The 25,023-nt window shown below is 40.5% G+C and overlaps 1 protein-coding gene across 5 annotated transcripts in view; it reads left to right on the forward strand.

The window, feature by feature from the left end:
* Positions 1 to 25,023, forward strand: part of SEMA5A (semaphorin 5A) — a 568,136-nt gene that overhangs the window by 251,913 nt on the left and 291,200 nt on the right. For all 5 annotated transcript variants that reach the window (XM_070357735.1, XM_070357734.1, XM_070357733.1 and 2 more), the window contains 2 exons: positions 4,422 to 4,521; positions 22,804 to 22,849. In XM_070357735.1, coding sequence (XP_070213836.1) covers positions 4,422 to 4,521; positions 22,804 to 22,849 — 146 coding nt within the window. The remainder of the gene's footprint in view (positions 1 to 4,421; positions 4,522 to 22,803; positions 22,850 to 25,023) is intronic.

Here is a 25,023-nt window from a genome sequence, read left to right on the forward strand (position 1 = left end):
TTGGGGAAGTGAGATACGTTAAGAAAGTTGGTGTTCCTGCGGGTGATGTCTCCCCCGGCGTCCACGTTCTGTGTGCCGCCCTCATCACCTCGCTCTCCTTGGCCTTTCTTTGGTATCCAGTGAGCTTGTTCACCACCGCCTGCCCTGGTGATCTCTCCTCCCCTGCCTGACTTGACTTTGTTCTCTCATACATCTTCTTATGCATCCATAACTCTTCATTTTCTGTGTCCTTAGAAAGCAGCATTGATGAATTTTTCATGTTACTGTGAAAATCCATTATTGTGGTAAACTCTGCTAGTAGATTTTCTGATGTCATGTCTCCAGAATAAACCCTATACCATATGAATTTGTGTGTGTGTGTGTGTGTGTCCATATCTCTGTGTGCCATATGCTAATCCAAGTATTTCCTTAGGAATATGTTCAGCCCAGTTCTTAAATGAGAGTTGACCATGCTTTTCATTTCTTCATAATGCCCATTCAACCTCAGTATCAAATTTATCAAGATCATTATAGCCTCCTAACTGCAGAGAGAAGAGAAGCTTTATCTCTTTGTTTAATCTCCAAAATAATTTGTATGAAATTGGTCTTATAGGTTCCTTAAGCAGTTGGCAATACTTGCTTGTAAAACCAAGCCTGCAGCTCTTTTTAACAAATTGCACTTTGGAGTTTATTATTTGGGTGTTTGAAACTGTAGTCACAAAAGATTATAAAGGAAATGTGTTTTAAAATATTTTTTTAAATGCAAGGAGTATGCATATTCATATAGGAAGAGGTGAAGGGACCTGGCAACATTGGAGATAAGAGATGATAAAAGAAGTAATCTAGGGAAGGGATTGAAGAAAAAGCGATGGTGTTGAAATAAAGTTGGAGGGACTGGTCTTTGTAAAGGAGGATGGAACACCATGATTCTGATTTCATAGAGGAAGTTGAAAGGGTGGGTATTGATGCAGGCATTTTTTTCAGCTGGAGAGATGGACTGGGGCAGGAACCCATCAAGGCCCTCATGGCAACCAGTAGAGTAGAAGGCCATGCCTTATGCAAATTCAAGATATTCCGACCTGGAAAAACACACAGGGAAATCAGAAAACAAGGGAATGTATGTATTGTCCACCTTTGATCCAGTGTTAACTGTAAAAATATACAGTTTTAATGGGTGAGTTCATTAGACATTTAAACAAGGTGAATTGAATAATATTGAAAGAATGCTATGATGTGAACTCATTTTCCCCTCTTGACATGGTCCTTCTATTTACTTGAGGTTACTTTAGGAAGTAATGTAAGCACTTTCCTGTTTCAGCATAGGTACCGAAGCCTGAAATATGTCTCTTCATCATATTTCTTTGGCTACTGTCTTCTGATTCTTCTCAGTGAAAAGAAAGGTGAATATGTGATAGACCAGTTGACTGATTTTCTTCCCCATCTTTTCATAGCTTTCTCTCCATTTATGTTGCTCATGTTTCCCCTCCTGGGACAGAAGAGTCGGCTCTTGGCCTTCTGCTCTCCCCTCACACCACCTAGTCACCCTCAGTGCCTTGGATGTGGCATGTATGCCCAGCTTTGGCAGCTGTGAGTTTGGGAGGATGAAGCCTTAGACCTGCTCTCAGGACCGTAGTCCTGGCAGGACTTCCTGGTCCTGGGTTTTCTATCTGTAGGATGAGCCTCTGGAACTAAAACAACTGTTTGGACACTTCTAGGTCTTAGAGGTGCTTAGCAATGACTGGCTCTGAAGTCAGTGTCACTGGAAATTTTTCATGAGTGACATTCTACATTTTTGTCCCTGAAGCAATGATCTTTCTCTAAAACCAGTCTTACCCTGGACATCTATGTCTCACTCATCATATTCTCCTCTTCATTGAATCTCAGAACTGTCTTTCTTTTCATTAACTCATTCCCTTTGACCTCTTCAATTAGTTATCTGGCCAACCAGACTCTCGCATCACATCCTCGCTGCATTTTCACAGCCAATGCCTAAATCGAATCATTTTTAGTTTGTAAAGCTGATATTCTTGCCCCATTCGGTCCTCTTTTCTGCCTGTCGATGCCCCTTTTGTATTCCTAAGATATGTGCTTTGTGTGTCAAGTGCTTGCTTGCAACCCTGTCAGCTATCACAGGTGAGGCCAACTCGCATGAGGTGGCCAAAGTACTGGAGTTTCAGCTTTAGCATCACACCTTCCAAAGAGCACCCAGGGCTGATCTCCTTTATTTTTTTTATTTTTTTAATGTCTATTTTCTTTTTTAAATTTTAATTGGAGGCTAATTACTTTACAACATTGTATTGGTTTTGCCATACATCAACATGAATCCACCACGGGTGTACACGTGTTCCCAATCCTGAACCCCCCTTCCACCTCCCTCCCTATACCATCCCTCTGGGTCATCCCAGTGTACCAGCCCCAAGCATCCTGTATCCTGCATCTGATCTCCTTTAGAATGGACTGGTTGGATCTCCTTGCAGTCCAAGGGACTCTCAGGAGTCTTCTCCAATACCACAGTTCAAAAGCATCAATTCTTTGGCGCTCAGCCTTCTTCACAGTCCAACTCTCACATCCATACATGACCACAGGAAAAACCATAGCCTTGACTAGATGAACCTTTGTTGGCAAAGTAATGTCTCTGCTTTTGAATATGCTATCTAGGTTGGTCATAACTTTCCTTCCAAGGAGTAAGCGTCTTTTAATTTCATGGGTGAAATCACCATCTGCAGTGATTTTGGAGCCTCCAAAAATAAAGTCTGACACTGTTTCCACTGTTTCCCCATCTATTTCCCATGAAGTGATGGGACCAGATGCCATGATCTTCGTTTTCTGAATGTTGAGCTTTAAGCCAACTTTTTCACTCTCCTCTTTCACTTTCATCAAGAGGCTTTTGAGTTCCTCTTCACTTTCTGCCATAAGGGTGGTGTCATCTGCATATCTGAGGTTATTGCTATTTCTCCCAGAAATCTTGATTACAGCTTGTGCTTCTTCCAGCCCAGCGTTTTTCATGATGTACCCTACATAGAAGTTAAATAAGCAGGGTGACAATATACTGCCTTGACATACTCCTTAAAAACTCCTAAAACAGACTATTTATTGACAGCTTTTTATAGCTCTAGGACCTTGTACTTATTTTGCTTCAAATAAGTATTTTTAAATAATTGACTTGCCTATAAAATGAAAAATCTTATATAAAATACTAAAAAGAATCAAGATACAGTATACATTAAAATTTCAAAAACTAAATAGAGATTTCTGCATAACTCCACCTTGGTTTGCTTTAAGTAGACTAGAACTTTCAGTTCATTTCATTGCCCCCTGCCACCCCCTGCCAATAACTGATATTAGAGAAATGCTATATTTGTTTCACAAAACGATCCCTTGAAAATAATCTACCTCCTTCATGTCAACAAAGGCCTTTCTACGGGACATGTCTAGGGACAGGGGCATATTTCCGTATTAGATCTGTTTTAGCATCTGTTTTTGTGGAATGAGATAATTTCTGTGCAGCACAGTTTTTTCTCAAACCAATAGCTGTGTCGATTTGCCTGTTTTCATGCCCCTGTTTCATCAGAGTGAAACCACTCAGAATATTAAAGCCAAGGAAAAAGACAATCAGATCCAGTGGTTAATTGTCAAGGAGAATGATCAGGTTCCGCACAACTGGCAGGCAAGTCCCCGAAGGCTTTTTTGGTGAAAGAAACCAGCTAATGAAAGTTGCAAAAACGGCTCAGAAAGCCGAGTTCTCGCCCTTTTCCAGTACTGTCATGTTATAATAATTCTAGGCTGGAGGTCGCTTCATAGGAGTTAACAGAGCTTGTAAAAAAAAAAAAAAAACCAGTCTGTAAGGAGTGGCTGTTTTCTGATTTTCCATAGAAAAAAATGTAAATGAGGTCAGGAGTTACAGTGAATTTCTCATCCAGAAAGGACTGAACACGTTTAACTAATCGCGGGGCTTGCATAGAAACTCACAGGCCTGGGAAATGGAATGTCCACGTCGGAAGAAGGCAAATAGTGCTCCTGTGTTTGTCCTGGTTCCAGATGGGACTGTTGTGATTTCTCTACTTCTGTGGCCCCCACCCACCAGGCTGCACAGGAAGTGGCCTTGTTTGTATTCGGTATTCCTCTGATGAGTCCTGTGAGTGATCTGCCCGGCCCAGATCCTGTGGGAACACGCACGTCTGGCTTGTAAATCACAGCCCAGCCTTGGCGTCTTGCTCCCTTTTTATTGGGTGGCTGTCCTCTGTGTTTTACACGTTCTCAGTGTGGATTTTGTGACATCCTGACGGAAACGTCCAGTGATCTCCAAGCCATCCATCAGGGGACCTTCAAATCCTCTCTGAAATGTAATGTTTGCTACCTCATGTGCATTCTCTGTGGGTCCCCGGAGGGGGTAAAAAAATTATTCATTTTTATCTTCTTATTTATTTATTTTTCCTATTTAGAAATTGGCCCCTGGTTGCGGGAGTTCAGAGCGAAGAATGCTGTGGATTTCTCGCAGTTAACATTTGATCCAGGACAGAAAGAACTTGTTGTAGGAGCAAGGTGAGAGATCTGACATTTTGCCCTTGCAGATATTTTCGACTTCATTTTACATCTCTGCAGTTACGTGAGCATCCCTGCTGGAGTTGATGAGTGCTAAGTAATAGTTCATCTCAGAATGAAGTTTCATGTAAGAGTGTCATGAACATGCTACTTCTTTTTTTTTTTTTGAACATGCTACTTCTAATAGGAGGACTGCTACTCTTTATACCCATGTGCTGGGAGCTGTTCTAACATGAATTATTTCAGTATTTTTTTCCTCCTATGACGCCTGAGAGGTAGGTATTATCACCATCCCTGTGTCAGAGATGAGGAAATTGAGGCAGAATTGGATAATATGTTACCCCGCAGACAAATTTTTATGTCTAATAACAAATGGTCCCCGCTTTCAGACCCAGACAGTTTGCTCCAAACAGCATGTTCTTATTTCTCAATTCAGCACAGTTCTTGAGAACAGGAGACCTTGATGTCCATTCCCACATCTGTTGCTATCTTTCTTTGTGACCTCTGTTATGCTGTTTGCCAGTCAATTGAGCATTCAAGGGAGTTGCTGTTGTTCATTTCTTTTAAAGAGCCCATGTTTCTGAGTCCAGGTCAATGCCTGACCTTCCAGTTGGGTGGTGTGGCCACTGGAACCCAATCAGAACAGATCTAGTCTTGTGTTCCTGACATTCGCCATGACTTCCTCAGAAAACGTGCATCCTCCATGACTTCAAATCACCTATCTTGCCAGTATGTTTTAAGACTGGTGGAGATAAAATATTTTCTATTCATCTCTTAGGAGAAATGATGTAATAACGTGAAGAGGTAATTTGTGGATTTGAACTCTTCTGGCAGCCAAGGAAAGTACTATGGGCAGAAGAGTGAGTGCACGTTATCTTCTTTGGCCAAATTTACTAGATGATGAAACATACCTTTCATAGCAAGAGAGGTTGTGGAATTTCTACCTGAGTGAAGCTAAATCTGGCTTAGGCTCTGAGCACCCTGGATGGACACTGAACATTTTCTAGAATCACTACATTTGCTCTCAGATGTTAAGAAGACCTTGTGCATCCACTTAACACTTGAAGACTTGAGATGTATGGTTGTCGCTTAAGTGAATAGACAGAGTTGGCTTAGTTCCTGGCACTTAGTAGGTCATTGGCATCTCTTTCAGTGTTTATTGAATGGACAGTGGATTTGGGAGGGCTTACTTGGGGTTTTTACTGCCTTTAGGCCACTGGGACTGCAATAGGGGTTTCTGATGCTGACTTTCATCAAATTCCATCATTGGGAGCCTTGGCCATACAGTGCAGGCCTCTGGAATTTCTCTTCCTTTTGCATACCATGGCCAAAGTCATCTTTTACAAATACCCATCTCAGTCACTCCTCCTGGAGCACTTACAACTTGTTTGCCTTCATGTAGGTTGCAGAAATACTGTTCAATCCAGGGATCATCTGTTAGCTCTTTGGTGTGGCCTGTCGGAACTTCTGGCTTGTGGTCCTGCACGCCAGAGAGACACACACATCATTTTTATTCTTACATAGTTCAGGCATGTGGAATTATTTATGTTGCCCACAACTAGAAAATGTTCATTCTCTTGCCTCTGGGACTTGATACCCTTTTGTGCTTTCCTGGAATATTAGCCTGCCACCCACCACCATTCCAGGTCATCCATTGGGTGAACCCCTGCTCCTTGCAGGGATCTGGCTCAAGGGCCCCCCTTTGGGCCTGAGCTGCCATGTTCCCTGCCCTGCATGGTTCTGCTAGCACACCTGCCACCAGCCTTCCTTACTGCCCTTACTGTATTACTGCTTGTCATGTTTCAACTCTCCCCTTCCCCGTTGTCAGATAGTAAAGTACTGCGTGGTAGAGGATGTGTCTGTCTTTTTTCCCCTAAGCTTTAAACTTCTTATATTGAGGTACAGCTGTTTAGAGCTTCCCTGGTGGCTCAGACGGTAAAGCGTCTGCCTGCAATACGGGAGACCCAGGTTCAATCTCTGGGTCAGGAAGATCCCCTGGAGAAGGAAATGGAAACCCACTCCAGTACTCTAGCCTGGAAAATTCCATGGACAGAGGAGCCTCGCAGGCTACAGTCCATGGGGTCGCAAAGAGTCGGACACAACTGAGCCAACTAATTAATTAATTATTATAGCTGGTTAATAAAATGTTGTGATAGATTCAGGTGAATAGCGAAGGCACTCAGCCATTCATATACAGGTATCCATTCTCCCCCAAACTCCCCTCGCATCCAGACTGGCATGTGATACTGAGCAGAGTTCCGTGTGCTATACAGGAAGTCTTTGTCAGTTACCCACTTTAAACAGCAGTGTGCTCATGACCTGATGTGTCTTTTCTTTGTTTCTCTAAGATGTAGCACAGTTTCTCTTTGGCTAGAAGTTCAAAATTTCTGTTAATTTGTTGTCTATATTTCCAGGATTTGACTTGTATATGTGCCCCTCTGCATTTGGTAGGACACTTAGGAAAAGAGAGTGGGGTTGTAGCGCATTTATTTGGATGCCTACATTTGGGCAAGGATACAATAAGCAGCAGTCTCTAAACCACAGAGTTAATCCTTAGGGCAAAGGGACTCTCACCCTCAGCCAAGGGGAAGAGGTTCCTGGCTGGGGTAGCAGGTGCAAATATGACCCCAACCGGTGTTGCAGAGTCCTGCACCTCTCATTCCACTCCAACTGACTTTGGAAATAGTGTTCCTGTGAACTTGTCTGAAAAGACTCTCCATTGTTTCTGGAGGTCCTTCACGCTACAGGGACAGGGCTGCGTCACATACCTGCCGACACTCTGCAGGTGGTAGGCTTTTGGTCAAGGACACAGATTCTCCTAATGGGGATGTGAGAAGCCCCTGAGAAAACTAAGATTTGAAAGAGACATCACCATTGTTATGTCCTGGCTTCAGGCAACACCTGAGAATTGTTCCCGGGGAACTCCTGTTCCTGATAGTCTCCATCCCAGTATGGGTGGAGGGATCGATCCCATTATTGCTTGAGCTCTCCATCAGGGCCTGCCTGAAGGTTTCCTACTCAGTGTCCTTGAAAATCTCCATTCTGACCTTTGAGGTCTCCATCCCAGAGTTTCTCAAGATCTCCATCCATCTCCCCTCAACACAGTCCCAGCCCAGATGTGGGAGGGATTGGACTACCCACTGAGTCACCCTGGCATATACTATGGCATAATGACCAGGAGCAATAGCATTGCCAGACTTAGCACATAGAAGTCCCATATGTGCAGTTAAACTTGAATTGCAGATGAGCACCCCTAGGAGCATGGGCTGTATTTTCTATTCTAGAGCAGGATATAATGCATCGTGATAACTTGATGGGAAAGAGGGAGTAGGTAGACTTGCTTAACTGTGTGACCTTGAGCCCATTTGAGAGTCTAATTTTCTTCTCTTTAAAATTGATATATTTATTTCTATCCCTTTCAGCTGTTGTGAGGATTAGGTGAAATAATCCAGGAAAAGTGATTGTCACAGAAACAGGCATCCTGTAAGCCCACAGTGGTGGGGAAGCTGTGTAGGTATATGTGGGCTTTGGCATATGTGTGCATCTGCATTTCGGGCAGATATCACTGTGTGTGGAGAATAGCAATTTTACCTAAGATACACATGGTGAGATTAGGCTCAGAAAGTTTAAGTGGGCATGTGAGCCAGTTATAAAATTTAAAAATAACCCAGCCCTCAGATTCCTGTTTGGGAGGGCTTGATCTAGCAAAAAAGGTTTAGGTAGCAGGTGTATATTTCAGAAATCTTTAGTTGTTTGAATACGTAAGTGGTGAAAAACTACAATGATAGTCTTTTATTTTTTTCATAATTAGTACTAGGCATTGTAAAGCCATTGGTGGTTTATTGGGTGGTTATTATTATTAATTATTATTGTTGGGTTGTTTCACTTTATACCAGTGGTACTTTATGTTCCTGAAACTGAATTCAGTTAAACGTTCTTTGCATTCCTTGCAAAAAATTCTCTTGTTTGCAAAACAAAAACAAAAAGGAAAACAAGCAAAATCAATTAAAAAACTACTTCTCTTTAGTGATTTGTGGCTATGTGGTACCAGAGGTAGTTGCATCTGAATTCATGCATTTTCTGGAAGGATCCTTAAATTTATCATTTCCAAGATGCACATTATCTTTCATATTATTTTAAAAGCATTGATACTCATATCCTATTTTACCCATGCCTCTTTAAAAATTAATAATGTTTGTATTTTCAGTGATGAGATTCAGGTACTTTCATTTTAGAGAAAGTAGAAAATACTGTAAAGCATAAAGAAAAAACACAATTTCAGAAATAATCAGTTAGCCTTTTCAGTTATTTCCCCACAGTATTTCATTTCTATTTGTTTATATGTTGGGACAATATTTTATGGATGGTTTGTATATGTTTTGCTAAAAAAGACCTACTAAAACCAGTTTCCATTGTGTGTGTGTGTGTGTGTGTGTGTGTGTGTGTATTCCTATACTTGTGTGTACATATACATGGGCTTCCCAGGTGGCACTAGTGGTAAAGAACCCACTGCCACTGCAGGAGACTTAAGGGACGCAGGTTCGATCCCTGGGTCAGGAAGATCCCCTGGAGAAGGGCATGGCAACCCACTCCAGCACTGCCTGGAGAATTCCATGAACAGAGAGGAGCCTTGCAGGCTACAGTCCATGGGGTCGCAAGGAGTTGGACGTGACTGAAGCGACTTAGCACACGTGCACATATACATACATATACGTATATATGTGTATATGTGTGTGTGAAAATTTCAAATGAAAGGCTACGTTAGAGGCTTAGAGGTTTTTGCATGGATAATTATAAAAGTAATGATAATAATTCACAGTAATAATATTTCACAAAGTTGGTTCAATTTCCAGTTTCACTGTGTATAGGATTGTAACAGTAGATCAAAGTGAGAGTAACGACATTTTCTTCTCCCAATGAATCTGTCTTTAGTGTTTCGGGTTAGTGTATGGATAGCTAGTGATTCTGTGTTGAATTCAAGTGTTATTCCAAGTGGCAACTAACTTGATCTATGCACCAAAAGGTGTTTGACAATAATTAGAGTGTTTACAAATTAGCCATATTTTTGTAAAGTGTAAAGCCATACAATAAATGGTAAGAAAAAAAGAGTTTTTTCATTGTCAGAGAGAAGATTAGCGTCTTTCAGCTTTTGTTTGTTTCTTGGTCTTTCATTCATTTTCTTCCTATAACTTGTTTTCTGATTATCTTCCTCTTCTCTAATAAGCTTCAGTGTAATAGAAACCTATCACTAAAGAGCACAGTCTTGCAATCTATGATATTTTGGTAAGAACACTCATCTCTGAGCTCTTACACAAGCACTTGTGAGTCCAGGAGGCCCACCCACCTGCCAGTGATTGAGAGGACGGCCTTGAAGCCCATAGACCCAATACTAGGTCAGGTGAAAAATCATAACTGATGACAAACATAAGATTTATGTATGTCTTGGAAAATTTTTAATTTCATTTCTAAAATTTTAAAATTGCATCACACAATGGGAACTTCATAAAAATATTAATTGAAAGGCTAATGGGGTTGCATGGGTTTCCTTGCCCACCTGATTCAACATGGGTACCAGCCGAGAGTTGTGAATGTGCATTGTATAGAGTCCTCTGACTTACCATTATGATCAATGGACTAGTTCCATATATTGAAAGATATTTCTGTACCTATCTGTGTGAAAAATAGTACAGATTTCAAATCAGCATGTTTTCTACCAAAAACAAAGCTAAAATCTACCTGCTTTCAAGGCAGAGCTTGGGCTTTCTTACCATCACAGAAAACTGGTCTTGAAACATTTGTGTATTATTTTAGACCATTGTTTTGCCCATGATTTGAATCTACAAAGACAAAAAAAAAAAGATTAACTTGCTTTTTGTTATGCTGGTACTGAATTTGCTTTAAGTGTTCCAAGCATACAGTGTCATAAGATCACATTAAATGAATGGGCAGGCATCTACTCAGTGTAAATGCCTCCTTTCAAAACGATTTTGCTGTTGATTCGAAACAAGTGGAGCTAAATTTTGAAGTCGTGTGTCACCTTTGAAATTTGACCAATATAATGCTCTCCTTTTTTGATGGCTATAATTCCTATTTTTATTTCAAAGTTTACCTTGGAGTTAATCTGTTGGAAGCAGTCTATAATTAAAAGAAAACCTGGAGACTTTTATGAGATCAGCAGTTCTCCTTCCAGTAGCCACAACTTCTTTCCATTTTCCAGTTTATACAATTAAAGGTAACTCATGCTGAGTGGAGTAAAATTAGCAATTAGGAGTGAATCCAAAAAGCAGTAAACGCCCATTGTGCAAAGAAATCCCTGGTAATGATGATGTTGACATAGTATTTATATTAATTATGACTTCCTATCACCAGGAAGACAGCTGGTGATGAACGGAGGGATGGAGCTTTCATTCCTGCTCTTCATTTTTATCCCACCCCAGCGGGATTTTTTTTTTAACTGTATTTTAAGATTTAAATATTTCCTTTTTCCTGTTGGCTCTTGCTACATAGGTATGTTTTCCTCTTAAGATTCTCTTTGCTTATCTTCCTTCTTCTCGCCTTTCTTTCAACAGACCTGTTTGATTAATTAACCTACTCCATGTTTTTTTTTTTTTAATCTGTTATTTTTCTTCTTGCTTTGTTACATTTTTTCCAGTATTTACCAAACATCCGTGTACCTAAATATCACTTGAGATAGTCATTCAAAATGAAATTTCCTCTGCCCCTTCTCCCAGCTCATCTGAACCAGGGGCCTGGAGTGTGGTCCCAGAATGTGAGCTTTTAACAGACAGCTAGTCTGCAGACACTCCTGTGGGAAGGACCATCCAACCATTGTGCTCCTTTTGCTGTTTTATTAAAAAAACAAACAAAAAAATCTCTGCATTTTTCTTTCTGCTGGAGGTAGGGCAAAGAAGAATAAACCTAGTAGAATAGTTCCTTATTTAGTTAATATAGTCTTCCCATTTCCCATATTCCCTGAATGATAAAAATTAACCAGCCTTTGAGTGTATGTGTGTGTTACAAGTCTTGAGTGTTGAGAGTTTTCTCTTAGTCAGTCCCACATGGGTTCCATCAGAATTTATTAGTTCACATTGTTGCTCTTCATTCATCGAATATTTATAGAACCTACTTTGTGCCAAGAAGTATCTTAGGCAAGGGGAAATGAAGATGCAGCAGAGTGTCTACCTGGTAAAGACTTTAGATCCTAGGGCATAGGTTGGCATGCTAAGGTCCTTGGGTTGGCCTCTTACTTTTGTAAATAAAGTTTTATTGGCATACAGCCACACCCATTCATTTGCACATCGCTTATGGCTGCTTTCCAGCTTTCACTGCAGGGATGAGTAGTTTCCACAGGGCCATAATGGTAAAGTGTTTGCTAATCAGCCCATGAAGTATTTTCCTGACTCCTGGCCTGATGAGTATGGGGAACAGGAATGGTTATGTTCTCCAGGGAGGTCTGAATAAAGAGGCTTGAAAACACCAAGAGGAAAGAAAGGTGAAATGGGTGTACTGAGAAGTTGCTTTTTCAGTTGGCCTTAAAGGTCTTCCAGAGGATCATAGAACAGGGAACTCACATGCTGAGGAGGCTGACAGGAGCTCACCTTGACTGGACCTGTTAGTGACTGAGAGGAGGGGTAGGCATAGGTGAGGCTGGGGCTTTAGATTATGGAGGAGTGGGGATTTCATCCTGTAAACCTGTGTTTTCAATTGCGGCAGTCAGTAGGATGACCGGTCTGAGAAAGCTCTCAAGAAGGCTGATAGCCAGGCCTCTCCTCAGAACATTTGAATTAGACTTTCTAAAAGTAATGTTGGAATTTTGATTTAATCAAGCTTCTGGTAATCTGCTGGCCTGGCAGACTTGGCAGAACTATGCTAAAGACTGTAGGAGCTCAGGATACTTCTCAAGCTGCATGTTTATAAGTTCTTATTTGTACTAGAAAGATTCTTCCACTCTACTGTGTGCAGAATGCACTAGAGTTTGGAGGTACAGACGGGGATCTGAGTCAAGTGACAGTAGAGAGAATTTAAACGTAGTCAGTGATAGTGCAAATGGAGATAAGTCAGATTTGAGACATTTTTGAGTTGATGGTGATTGACGGCCAATCGTGATAGGTGGCTGAGAACAAGGATCTAAGATAAGATTTGGGATTGTGGTTTGAAACTGTGGCTTGCTGTAATACCGTCAGCTGGAATTGAGCATTTGAGAAATGAATTAAAGTTCTTCTGTTATGTGAGATATTTGAAAAAGATCTCAGGTTTTACTAACTCTGAGATAACCCAGAAAAGTAGTATATATGGAGATAATTTGAAGAGTGAATATTCCTAGGAAAGCATAGGTTAGAGGAATCATAAAATAATACAGTTGGTAGTTTTTCAAGGAAAAATGATCTCTATTAATTGAAAAATGGAAAGGAACAAATCAAATACCCAGTGGACCAGAAAAGCAGAAGTCATGAGTTAAATTTAGAGCAATAAATCATGATCTTTAATCTTCAAAGCACTTAGAAATTTGCACATAATGTTTAGAACATAATAAAATTTAAATTGGGCTTACCTGGTGGCTCCATTGGTAAAGAATCCATCAGCAATGCGGGAGACCTGAGTTCAATTCCTGGATTGGGAAGACCCCCTGGAGGAAGGCATGAGAGCCCACTCCAGTATTCTTTCCTGAAGTATCCTCATGGACAGAGGAGCCTAGTGGGCTATGGTCCATGGGGTCGCAAAGAGTCAGACATGACTGAGAGACCAGGAACAAAATTTAAACTACTAATATTTTGTTGATAGTATTGATTAATAACTTTGTCCCTAAATATGCTTATGGGAAAAAGATTTTCCTGATTTCATATCTCTGGAATTTACTAACCACTGAAAATCCATCTCTGTTATTTGATTCTACTTGCAAAATAGTAAGAGGTTTCTATCACTTCTGTGCCTTTTAATATTGGTATTTAAATATATAAGAGTACTATTAATGTGGTTTAATTTTGGTTTTGATGCATTCTTTAGAACTTTTTTAATAGTAATCAAGACTTTCAATGGGTTTGAAATGGACTTTTTTAGGATAGGTAATGAGATAAACCAGTATAATTTTGGGAGAGTGAGTACTAGACACATATGGTATTATAACAATATAATAATAATAGTTAAATCAGAATTACTTATAATATTCTATAGCCGAAAGTACATGTATTTATTATTTTTCAAAGAGTGTTGGAAAAATTCTGACTGAAGAGGTAGCTCATAATCTGATGGTATTATACATTTGTCACCATATTGCAAAATATATTAGCAAAGTGAAAAAAAGTCAGATCACAGTTTTTTTAAAAACTGTGATCTAAATGTGATCCCACTATTTATAAATTGGTAATATTAAAGCTGAATTAGACTCCCAAATCTTATGAGAAAAGTACATTGAAAAGATATTTTTGGAGTGGTTAAAGTAACAGAATATAAAAGCTCCTGAAATTTGTTTAGAATCAATCAGCATAATGAAAATCTTAGGAATAGCAATTATAGATAGGTTGGTGAACTATGTGAGTTGGTTATGCTGAAATCAAATCTTCATATTCTTAAAATTTTGATGTAATTGAAATATTAAATATTTACATGTAGATAATTAAAATAACTTTCTGAAAACACTTTGTGCTTTAAGAGATATAGATACTACTTTTCTTTAGCTTCAAAGTCACACATTTATTATATTTTAATCTTTAAGTCTGTCTCTGCAACTATAAATCCAGGTGTCATGTAAGAAGTCACAGCATCAGCCTCTAAGCCAGTGGAATATTGACAAGAGTTAGGATGGAATCGTGCATTAATGGGAAATCACAGAACAGGTGAAGCCGACTTAGGTATAGGTGAGACTAGCTTCACTCTCAGATTTACCCAAATGGTCCCAGTTTATGTGCAGTGGGTATTTTGTTTTCAGGTTGTTTCATCATCAGCAGTGGTCTGAACTTTAATAGACAGCAAACATGGTGATGCTAGTGGTAAAGAACCCGCCAGCCAGTGCAGAAGACACAAGAGATGCGGCTTCGATCCCCGGGCCGAGATCTTCTGGAGGAGGGCATAGCAGCGCACTCCAGTATTCTTGCCTGGAGAATCCCATGGACGGGGAGCCTGGTGGGCTTCAGTCATGGTGTCACACAGAGTAGGACACGACTGAAGCGACTTAGCACGCGCGTGTACTTTTCTATCACTGTTGTTTAAACTGGTTTTTTTAATATAATTTCCTTGCTTTTCTGTAAGTAAATCAAGATTTGCTTGATTTTCGTAGTGCTAAGTACAAGTCTACCTTTCTTAATTATTCAGTCTTCTGCTCCTCAGTTATAAGCAAGCCTCTAACCTAAATGCTCAGTAAGAACCTGAAATTATTTCCTTTGATTTTATAACTATATTCATCAGAGACCAATTGAGTTATTCTAAGCGAATGTCATTTTAAAACACCTGTGTCTTTCATAATTAATGGAGGTCAGAGTTAAGTTTTATGGTGTCTCTAGATAAAATGAATCATTTAGTTAATATGCTCATGAAGGCTCAACCTTTTCTTTAATGCTGGCTGAATTTTATTACTTTACATGAAGACACAAATGAACTTCGTCTATTAAGGCCCTGGCTGCTCCCTCAGAGAATATATTGTTGTGCTTAGTGATTTGTTTCTAATAGGCCACTGGGGTATGTGATGGGAGGTGGGAATGAGTTATTCATTCCTATAATCCGTCAGAAAGAAATACACTCTGGTCAAGAGGGAGACCATACACTCAGACATGTAGTGGGGGAAGGATGGAGGAGCTTAGGAACTGTCAGTCTGTGTCTGTCAAATTCGATGGCTTTGTGATTTGAATTATTCAGTTTACTGGGTCTATGTATTCCTCATCTATCACTCTCAGAAGTAATACAGTTATTACATTTGAATGCACATGTCAAATTTTATTCCATACCTTTGATAAAGAGTAAGTTCAAACCAAGGGAAAAAATCCCATAGTTTTATTGGCTACGGCTGTAAAATTGAACCTTTACAGTCTTATTAAACCCTTGCTTTGTACTTCTGTAATGAGAGGTGGGACATGGCAATAGAGACCAGCTCCCCTAAGCTATGTAACTAATATGCTCTTAGAATTCAATCTCTTAACCTCCTGCAGCACTGCCTTCTCCCTGCAGAATGACAATATTCCTCATTACTACCTATTTACATCGAGGGGTGTTAGGAAGATTAATGAGGCCACTTAAATGCTTTGGGTTGCTCAAAGCACTGCCCGAATAGAGAATCTGACCTTATGTGAAACATTTGGTTAGTATTCCCTGCTGGCTGGGAGCCAGAAGCATTATTCCTTCTTGCTGGAAACGTTGGTAGCCTTTCTCTTGAACCTCACATACATTGTTTTCCCTTCTCTGCATGGTCTCAGTTGTGAGATAAAGTGATTGCCTCTTCCATAAAGCCCTGGAGAGCAGCCTCTTGCAGGGGACCATAGATCTTACTTTAGAGCCTGAGTGACCCAACATCTGGGAGTATCCATTTTTATATTCCCTTTAGAAGATTTTCTTTCTTTTTGTAACCTTTAACTTCATAGGTCATTCACCTGAACTGTGATGGATCAAGCTGTCATAGGAGATTTCTGGTCCCTCATGTTGCTAGCTGTACTGGAATTTTTCCAACAGCAGAGAAACACACTTGGAATTATACTTGGAACCAAATAGTTTGATGAAAGTGTTTTGAGAATGGTAGAATCCACACTATGTTTTTGTCAGAGTCAGGTTCCAGGGAGGTGATTAGGGAATTCCACACGTTTTTCATGTATATTTCATCTTTTACAATTTTAAAAAAAATTGTTGAAAATCAAGATAGATAAAGTGAACACTAAAATGTATAATACTATGTATTTCTAATATGGAAAGGTCTAGCAAGGCATTAAATTGTCCATGGGTTTCTGTAGACATCGTCATGTATTAAACAAATATTTTTGAAAACATTTGCCAACTCTTTCTCACAAAAATCAAACAAGTTAAAAAAAAAGGCAACAAAAATGCAACCAGCCAACCAACACAAAAAGAGACCATAATTAAGACTTTGAGGCTATTCAAAATTATAGATAATTCTGATAATGCCAAATTAAAAAATGTTCAAATCAACTTAGTCAACTGACTTTATGATTAACAGGTATTACATATAAGTAAACTGTTGAATACATTTTCTTACCTCTTTTGTATGCTGAAATTTCATTTAAGATTATTGAAGTATGGTATTCAGTTGCAGATAATAAAAATACACCTGAAAAGTGTTAGGAATTTATTGAACTATGTCATAATAACAATTATTTCATTAGATGGTCATATGATTATCCAACTCTGTTGCTCATGTTTTATCTCTAAAAAAGGTCACAATCTTTTAGGAATCTGTGTTAAGCAAATTGACAGATTGTATAGTTTTGCTCTCTCATTTCACAAAGGATAGAACTGGGGCACTCTTAAAATAAGTATGGTTAGGCAGTTTCAGGAATAATTCATGTGAAATTAAGAGGGAGACGAGTCACCATGTAATGAGTCATACCTGTGAAATTAACATTTTCTCTTAATGGGGAGACATATGTCCCAGGCAGATCACAGTCCCAGAGGTGAAACTCATTTACCTACAACTGAAAGCATGTCACGAGTAGTGCCAAGACTGGAATTATCTCAGAAACATTTGTAAATGTACCTGTGGATGAACAATGAGGACATGGAATAACTGTACTGTAAGAATGACTCCTCTGTATGTGCGTGTTTGCTGTCAGTTAAATTGGAAAGAGGACACTGCATGACTGATTGGTGAGGCTGTTTGGCACAAAGGCGTTCAGTTCAGTTCAGTTGCTCAGTCGTGTCCGACTCTTTGCAACCCCATGAATTGCCGCACGCCAGGCCTCCCTGTCCATCACCAACTCCTGGAGTTCACCCAAACTCATGTCCATCAAGTCAGTGATGCCATCCAGGCATCTCATCCTCTGTCATCCCCTTTGCTCCTGCCCCCAATCCCTCCCAGCATCAGAAGTATTTTCCAATGGGTCAACTCTTCGCATGAGGTGGCCAAAGTATTGGAGTTTCAGCTTTAGCATCATTCCTTCCAAAGAACACCCAGGACTGATCTCCTTTAGAATGAACTGGTGGGATCTCCTTGCAGTCCAAGGGACTCTCAACACCACAGTTCAAAAGCATCAATTCTTTGGCACTCAGCTTTCTTCACAGTCCAACTCTCACATCCATACATGACCGCTGGAAAAACCATAGCCTTGACTAGACAGACCTTTGTTGGCAAAGTAATGTCCCTGCTTTTTAATATGTTATCTAGATTGGTCATAACTTTCCTTCCAAGGAGTAAGCGTCTTTTAATTTCATGGCTGCAGTCACCATCTGCAGTGATTTTGGAGCCCAAAAAAATAAAGTCTGACACTGTTTCCACTGTTTCCCTATCTATTTCCCATGAAGTGATGGGACCAGATGCCATGATCTTCGTTTTTTGAATGTTGAGCTTTAAGCCAACTATTTCACTCTCCTCTTTCACTTTCATCAAGAGGCTTTTGAGTTCCTCTTCACTTTCTGCCATCAGGGTGGTGTCATCTGCATATCTGAGGTTATTGATATTTCTCCCTTGATTCCAGCTTGTGCTTCTTCCAGACCAGCATTTCTCATGATGTACTCTGCATAGAAGTTAAATAAGCAGGGTGACAATATACAGCCTTGATGTACTCCTTTTCCTATTTGGAACCAGTCTGTTGTTCCATGTCCAGTTCTAACTGTTGCTTCCTGACCTGCATATAGGTTTCTCAAGAGGCAGGTCAGGTGGTCTGGTATTCCCATCTCTTTCAGAATTTTCCACAGTTTATTGTGATCCACACAGTCAAAGGCTTTGGCATAGTCAATAAAGCAGAAATAGATGTTTTTCTGGAGGGACAGCAAAGTGAGGAGTCCTGTTTCTAATCATAGGTGTTTCTCTGAATCCTAATAATCTTGGACAAATCACACTGCACCCCTTACTTTGCAGAAATGTCCAGAAAAAAATCGAGGGGGTATATATTCTCTAATGACAACCCAGCTCCACCATTCTTGGACTTTATGATTTTTTTTTTAGGTCAAAACTGCAGATTCATGTTGATGTATGGAAAAACCAATACAATATTGTAAAGTAATTAGCCTCTAATTAAAATAAATAAATTTAAATTAGAAAAAAAAAACTTGAGAATTGGTTTAAAAAAAAATCACTATTTGCGTCTTGTAACCCAGAAAATATCAAAGGAAAAGTTCAGATTTTTGGTGCTTTACTTCATTAAGGTTTGAGGCATGGTGATACTAATGATGGTGATGGTATCTCATACTTTCCTAGTAAGCCTGCCCCTCTTCTCTGTCCTGTCTTTTCACCTGTGCCGTACTGATTGATTACTGATGAGATGCTTGTGAGGGCACCATAGTTCTCAGTTATCTCGGGAAGGAAGAGCAAATGGTTGAAATCCGCTGGTAAGCCCGTTGAACACTGCTGAGACGTGCAGCAGACGTGGCCAGTGGAGCTGGATTTGACTGCAGAGATGCAGACTGAGAGTGTGCATGTTTGCCATCGTCGATCAATGTCTTCCTACCTTGGTCCATTTGAGCTGCTATTAATGAAACACCACAGACTGAGTAGCTTATCAATAACAGAGATTTATGTTTCACGGTTCTGGGGTTTGGCAGTCCAAGATCAATATACCAGCCCTGTGGGGTTCTTGTAAGGGTCCTCTTCTAGTTTGCAGACAGCTGACTTTTCACTGTGTCCTCACATGGTGGAAGGGGGAGGCAGCTCTCTGGAGCCACTTTGGTCAGGGCACTAATCCCATCCATGAGGGCCCCACCCTCATGACCAAATCTCCCCACCTCTTAGTACCATTACCTTTGAGGGTTGGATTTCAACGTATGAATTTTGGGGAGACACACACATTCAGACCATAACATTTCCCCCATGAACAACACCTGAAACGGCACCCGGGGTTTTCAGAGAGAACGCTCACACGTCCTTCAACCCTCACCACGAGGAGAAAGACGACCGTGAACTTTACTGTCCAGTTTTCCTATTCATTGCTCTATGGAGCACCACGGACACCACCACCCTCTTTCCTCAATGGTATGATGCCTTCCAGCTCTTTCTTAGTGTATGAACGGCCTTTCTAGAAAGTTCTCAGAGACAACCCTGTAGTGTGGGTGCCCATCCTTGTATGCGTGTATGTGTGTGGGACAGAGGAGGAAAAAGAAAGAGAGAGAGAAAGAGGTGGCCTTGCAATATCATCAAAGCTCTCAGGAAATTCACTGAGGAAGAATACAAATGGCTTCTTTATTGGGAACATTTGCAGGAAAAAAAATTTTTTTTTTCTTAAAAGAGGCAGTGAGCTTGAAAGAGTGTGACCACTGGGTCCCAGAACCATGACCAGATAAACAATGTTGTCTTCTTTTCCAAAAGCCCAGTGGTGCTACCACCATCCCCCTCTGACAACAATCCCATCACCAGAACACAGAGATAATCGCACCTGCTTATGCCTGAAACCTGCCTTTGCTGGAAGGCAGAAATGCTCTTTCCTTCTCCATACAATGGAGAAAATGCTGAGAATTTCAACGTGTCTGGAAATGTTAATATTTTCCATAAACTACCTAGAAGGAGTTACTGGTAATTAAGTGCTGCTCAGACACCATTCTGTTTCCCTTTGATTTAAACCTCAAAGCAATATCAGCAAGTAGATGGGGCTATTATCTCCATGTTATGGATGAAGAGTTGGAAGCACAGTGTGCCCAGCTTCCCTCCCCATGTAGTTTGGTGACAGAACTTTGGCCTTTGCACAAGTATCCTTGGCAACACTGCGTCCTGTCCTGGAGGGGCAGTGACTTCTGGCGACTTCCTGCATCCAGAAAGGCATGACAAACCCAGCCTGGGGGTGGGGAACCCTGGTGCTCACAAGGGGCTGTGAGTGCATCATGGCCAGTAACTGCCTCTGGTGCCTCTTGTAAGCCCCTCATCTGAAGGATTCATCTCTGGGTAGGTAAGAAAGTGAAAGTAAAGTCAGTAACTCATGTCCGACTCTTTGGGACCGCAAAGACTGTAGCCTACCAGGCTCCTCCATCCATGGGACTTTCCAGGCAAGAGTACTGGGGTGGGTTGCCACTTCCTTCTCCAGGGGATCTTCCTGACCCAGGGATCAAACCTGGGTCTCCTGCATTGCAGGCAGACGCTTTACCGTCTGAAACACCAGGGATGCCCTGGGTAGGTATAGATTTCTAATTTCTCCTAGAAGCACTGTTTCACATCAGGTGAGACCTTGGCAGCTCTTTGTGTACTAGCCAGACTTCAGTGGTGCCTCCCTTGGCAGCCTGACTACACTCCTCCATACCTGCACTGAATTCATCTTCCTTTCCCTGCAGGAAGATGTTTTCTGTTGGAGATCTTGCCTGTCCATGGTGCTGGACTACGTAGAAGTAGTCCAGCTTCTACATTCCCTCTTCAAAGGCATCCTCAGTTCTGTGTAGTAATAGTGTTAGTCGTTCAGTTGTATCCAACTCTTTGCAATCCCATGAACTGTAGTCCACCAGGCTCCTCTCTCCATGGAATTCTCCAGGCAAGAATACTGGAGTGGGTTGCCATTTCTTTCTCCAGAGGATCTTCCTGACCCAGTGATTAAACCCAGGGCTCCTGCACTGCAGGCAGATTCTTTACCAGCTGAGCCACCAGGGAAGTCCGCTGTAGACAGCTATGATTTGACTGTAAGAAAAGAGATGGGGAGTGTTCCCTCAATGACTCTGTGGTGGAGGTGCCATGTATCATGCACTTTATTGAGCTGGCCAAAATGGAAAAACCTGAATAAATTTTTTGGCCACCTCCATATTTCAGGGGCTGAATTGGAGGCACTGAATGACCATAGTGAGCATGCCATTGTAGTGATGGGAGAAGCGATTTTCAACATACAGGGTGGCAGCAGCTTTCCCGTGGAGCGGGACACACTGTGAGAAACCTGAGTGCCCCGGGGGCAGGGGCTGGTCCTCCTGAGACCACCCGGAAAGTGCACTAAGTCCCCTTCTTCCCCCAGCAGTGTCCACCTACCTGTTTCTGGAGCTGGAACCTTCCCTGTTGTTTGTGCCTGGCATCTGCATCCCCACCATAGGGATGTTTCTTGGTTCTCTCAGGGCTGTGCCCATGGCCTGTCGTGTCTGTCCATTATCACCTCTTTTGGGACAGTGTGGTCACTTCGAACATCTGCCCACCTCCACAAAAGAGTGAAAATCATTTACATTTGTTTCTTGCTCGTGTTGGGAGAATTGGTATTTTCTTAGTATTTTCTTACCTTTGACTGTCCCACTATAACAGTATCCTCAGCTTCTCAGAGATCCCTCCCTGCACACATGCATTCTTGAAGTCTGCTCTCCACTCTGTGTCAATTTCTCCCTGCCATCACAGTTCACCCCTGGGCTGACTTTCCCGTCCATCCATCTCTGGGGTGCTGCTTCTGCTGCCCCAGCTTCTCATCTGCATGATGTTAAGATGTTCTTTCATGACTTAAGTTGGAGACCAATCCATTGTCTCTAAATGCTACAGCAATATGATCCAAAGTCTTATGCGGCCATATCTCCATTTCCCCTTTGCTCTGCTGATATCTCTTGCATATTTCATTGTTCTTCCTCTTTATTGTTGAAAGCTGATCATTTCCTTTTCTCTGATTCCCTGTTTCATGCTTAGGCAGCCAGAGCAGACCCTTTCAAACCCTTAATGGCAGATAGACAAGCTCATGCTTCTGAAATTATCATTCACAGAATCCCTCTCCAGAGAGGTAGAGAGCTATAATACTCAGACCATTGGTGAATTCAAAACCTGGATGTATTTTAATTATAAAACATGGTGAATACAGGTGACCTATCAGGATGAAGACTCACGAAGAGTGGTTTTGTATAGTCTTGCTGAACTTAAACTTAGTTTCAGAATTGAATACCCACGTCCTTTCGTCTGAATGGAATTCCATGAATTCAGAGAGCTTGTTAGTAATTTAGATTTACCTTAGTTTCTACCTCCTTATTCCTTAGCTTTCTCGCCAATCTCAAATGTGTGTTTCTGTTGACTTATTGAATGTCTCTTTGAAATCTGAGTTCCAAGGAAAACTGTTACAGTCTTAGCAGGAGATTGCTTTGGAAGCCAAAAATCATTGTTTCTGTTTTTATTTTTTTTTACTTGTTCTCATATTGTTTTATGAACTGCAATTTTTTTTAGATCTATTAAAAATGAAACTGTTCTCTTCTTGTATTTTGTAGAAACTACCTCTTCAGGTTACAGCTGGAGGATTTGTCTCTGATCCAGGTAGGTGCAATTTATTTTTCTTGAGCTTTTGTTTTCCATCTTAATTAGCTCTGTGTTTAAGGGGATGAAGACAGATGTACGTGAAGGCGTAAGTCAAGTCAGAGGAGGTGTTCCTTTCCTCAGAAGGTCAGATGTACGTGAAGGCGTAAGTCAAGTCAGAGGAGGTGTTCCTTTCCTCAGAAGGGTCAGAGGTGTTCCTTTCCTCAGAAGGTCAGATGTACGTGAAGGCGTAAGTCAAGTCAGAGGAGGTGTTCCTTTCCTCAGAAGGTCAGATGTACGTGAAGGCGTAAGTCAAGTCAGAGGAGGTGTTCCTTTCCTCAGAAGGTCAGGCCACGGACCTCTTGGTTGACCTATTAGATAGGAGTCCTCGCCTGCTTTAATTCCCAGCCAGCCCTCTTCCTTCTGAGCAGCCTCTTTTCCTTTCATGGAATCATGCTGACTTACTCTACATCAAACGAGAGCTAATTCAATGGATATTATTTCCTCAATGTAAGGGAATGACCTTTTCCCCCTAGTTAATCATTGATTATTCAGTTTGATTCATCCAGCCATCATATTATCAAAATCAGCTTCCTTAGAAAAACATCTCTGTTTCTTCTTTATTATTTGCAATTAAAAATATTTAAGTATATGGCTTAAAACCACATATGATGAAGAATTAGTGGTGATAGATAAAAATGCAGTTTACCTACTTTCTTTCTTTTTTTTTTTTTTTGTGGTTTGGAGGAGGAACCTGAAATGCTTAAGTCTGAACAGTGTGTATTTTAGGGGCAGATCTGAATCATAAAGACCCTTTCAGTCTTTAGCAGTCTCTTGGAGAAGGATAGGGTTGTGGCATAAATATCTCCTCTACCAAGATTCTGGAACTCCCCGTGAAGCACAGAACCCTTGGGCTGTATATAGTTGGGAAAAATTCTTTAACCACCCTCATGTACTGGAGTTCTAAGAAGTGATTGGCAAGAAATTCATGTTATTTTCTTCTCTTTGTGATGCTGGTATTTGTGAACATTCAGGAAACTTTAGAGTTAGGATTTAATATGAGATTTAAGTTTTATTTACCAGTACCTTAACATAAGCCAACCCCTACAAGAAAACTAATATCGGTAAACACTTTAAAGACCCATAGAGCTGGGTTTGTTATCTAGTTTCATGACTCCCAGCAATTGTAGACTTCTTCATCTGGAGAATAGCTACAAAACAATACCCATTGTCATTGCTGGAATTAAATAAAGTAGTGCATGCACAAGGGGTAAGGCATAGTCATTTTGTAACAAATGTTAATTGCTATTGTTTTTTGAAAGTGATGACAATAAATAATAACTTTTAAAATCATTTCATCACAGTGGACAATGAATCATCTCTCTACTGCAATTTGATGTATAACTAAAATCTTTGAGTTGATCATTAATGAAATTATGAATGTATTAATAAGAAATCAGAATGATCAGCAGTTTAACCAAAATAGTATATGATTTTAAATCATCTTTTATAAAATATGTACATTATTCAATAGATAGGGTTATTCTCATTTTGATTCTCATGATATAATGTATTATTTGGCATGTTGTATGTGCTGAAAAAGTGAAATGTGTAGATCTGTGTGTGTACAGATATATATGTTTCTGTATATATATTTGTTGATTTCCTAGTTCCCTAGCACCCTTGGCTAAGAAGGTCTAGAAGTATTGTCATTCCAACAGCAATGAACACACTGAACAATACCTAGTACTTGGTTTCTAAATATAATTATCCATTAAGAAGAGACAGGGCTTCTTAGAGAAGTAACTGATTATAGAATTTTGGCAGAGAAAGTCCCAGGTAAGCCTGGAAGACTTTCTTGTTTCAGAAAGTAAAGGATTATTCAAAGAATGATGAGAGCAGGTCAGAAGGATCTAAGAGCCAGCTTGATGTAGACTCACTGAAGAAATCTGGGACAGTTTGATTTTTAAAATAATGACAGAATCAGATTATAGCACACTGAATTAACTCAGAATCCATGAGTAAATACTAACATAAAAATACACAAATGAGTAAACAAATGAGACAAAGGGGCTGCTTATCCTTATGCTAAAATACCAACTAAGAAATAGTGAATGAATGATTTAATCAGGAAATTATCATTTGGCAATGATCACATGAGAAACTTGATTCAGGCAAAAATGATCAATGGATGC

The sequence above is a fragment of the Bos mutus genome, chromosome 20 (assembly GCF_027580195.1).
Source record: "Bos mutus isolate GX-2022 chromosome 20, NWIPB_WYAK_1.1, whole genome shotgun sequence".
In the NCBI taxonomy this organism is placed as follows: domain Eukaryota; kingdom Metazoa; phylum Chordata; class Mammalia; order Artiodactyla; family Bovidae; genus Bos; species Bos mutus.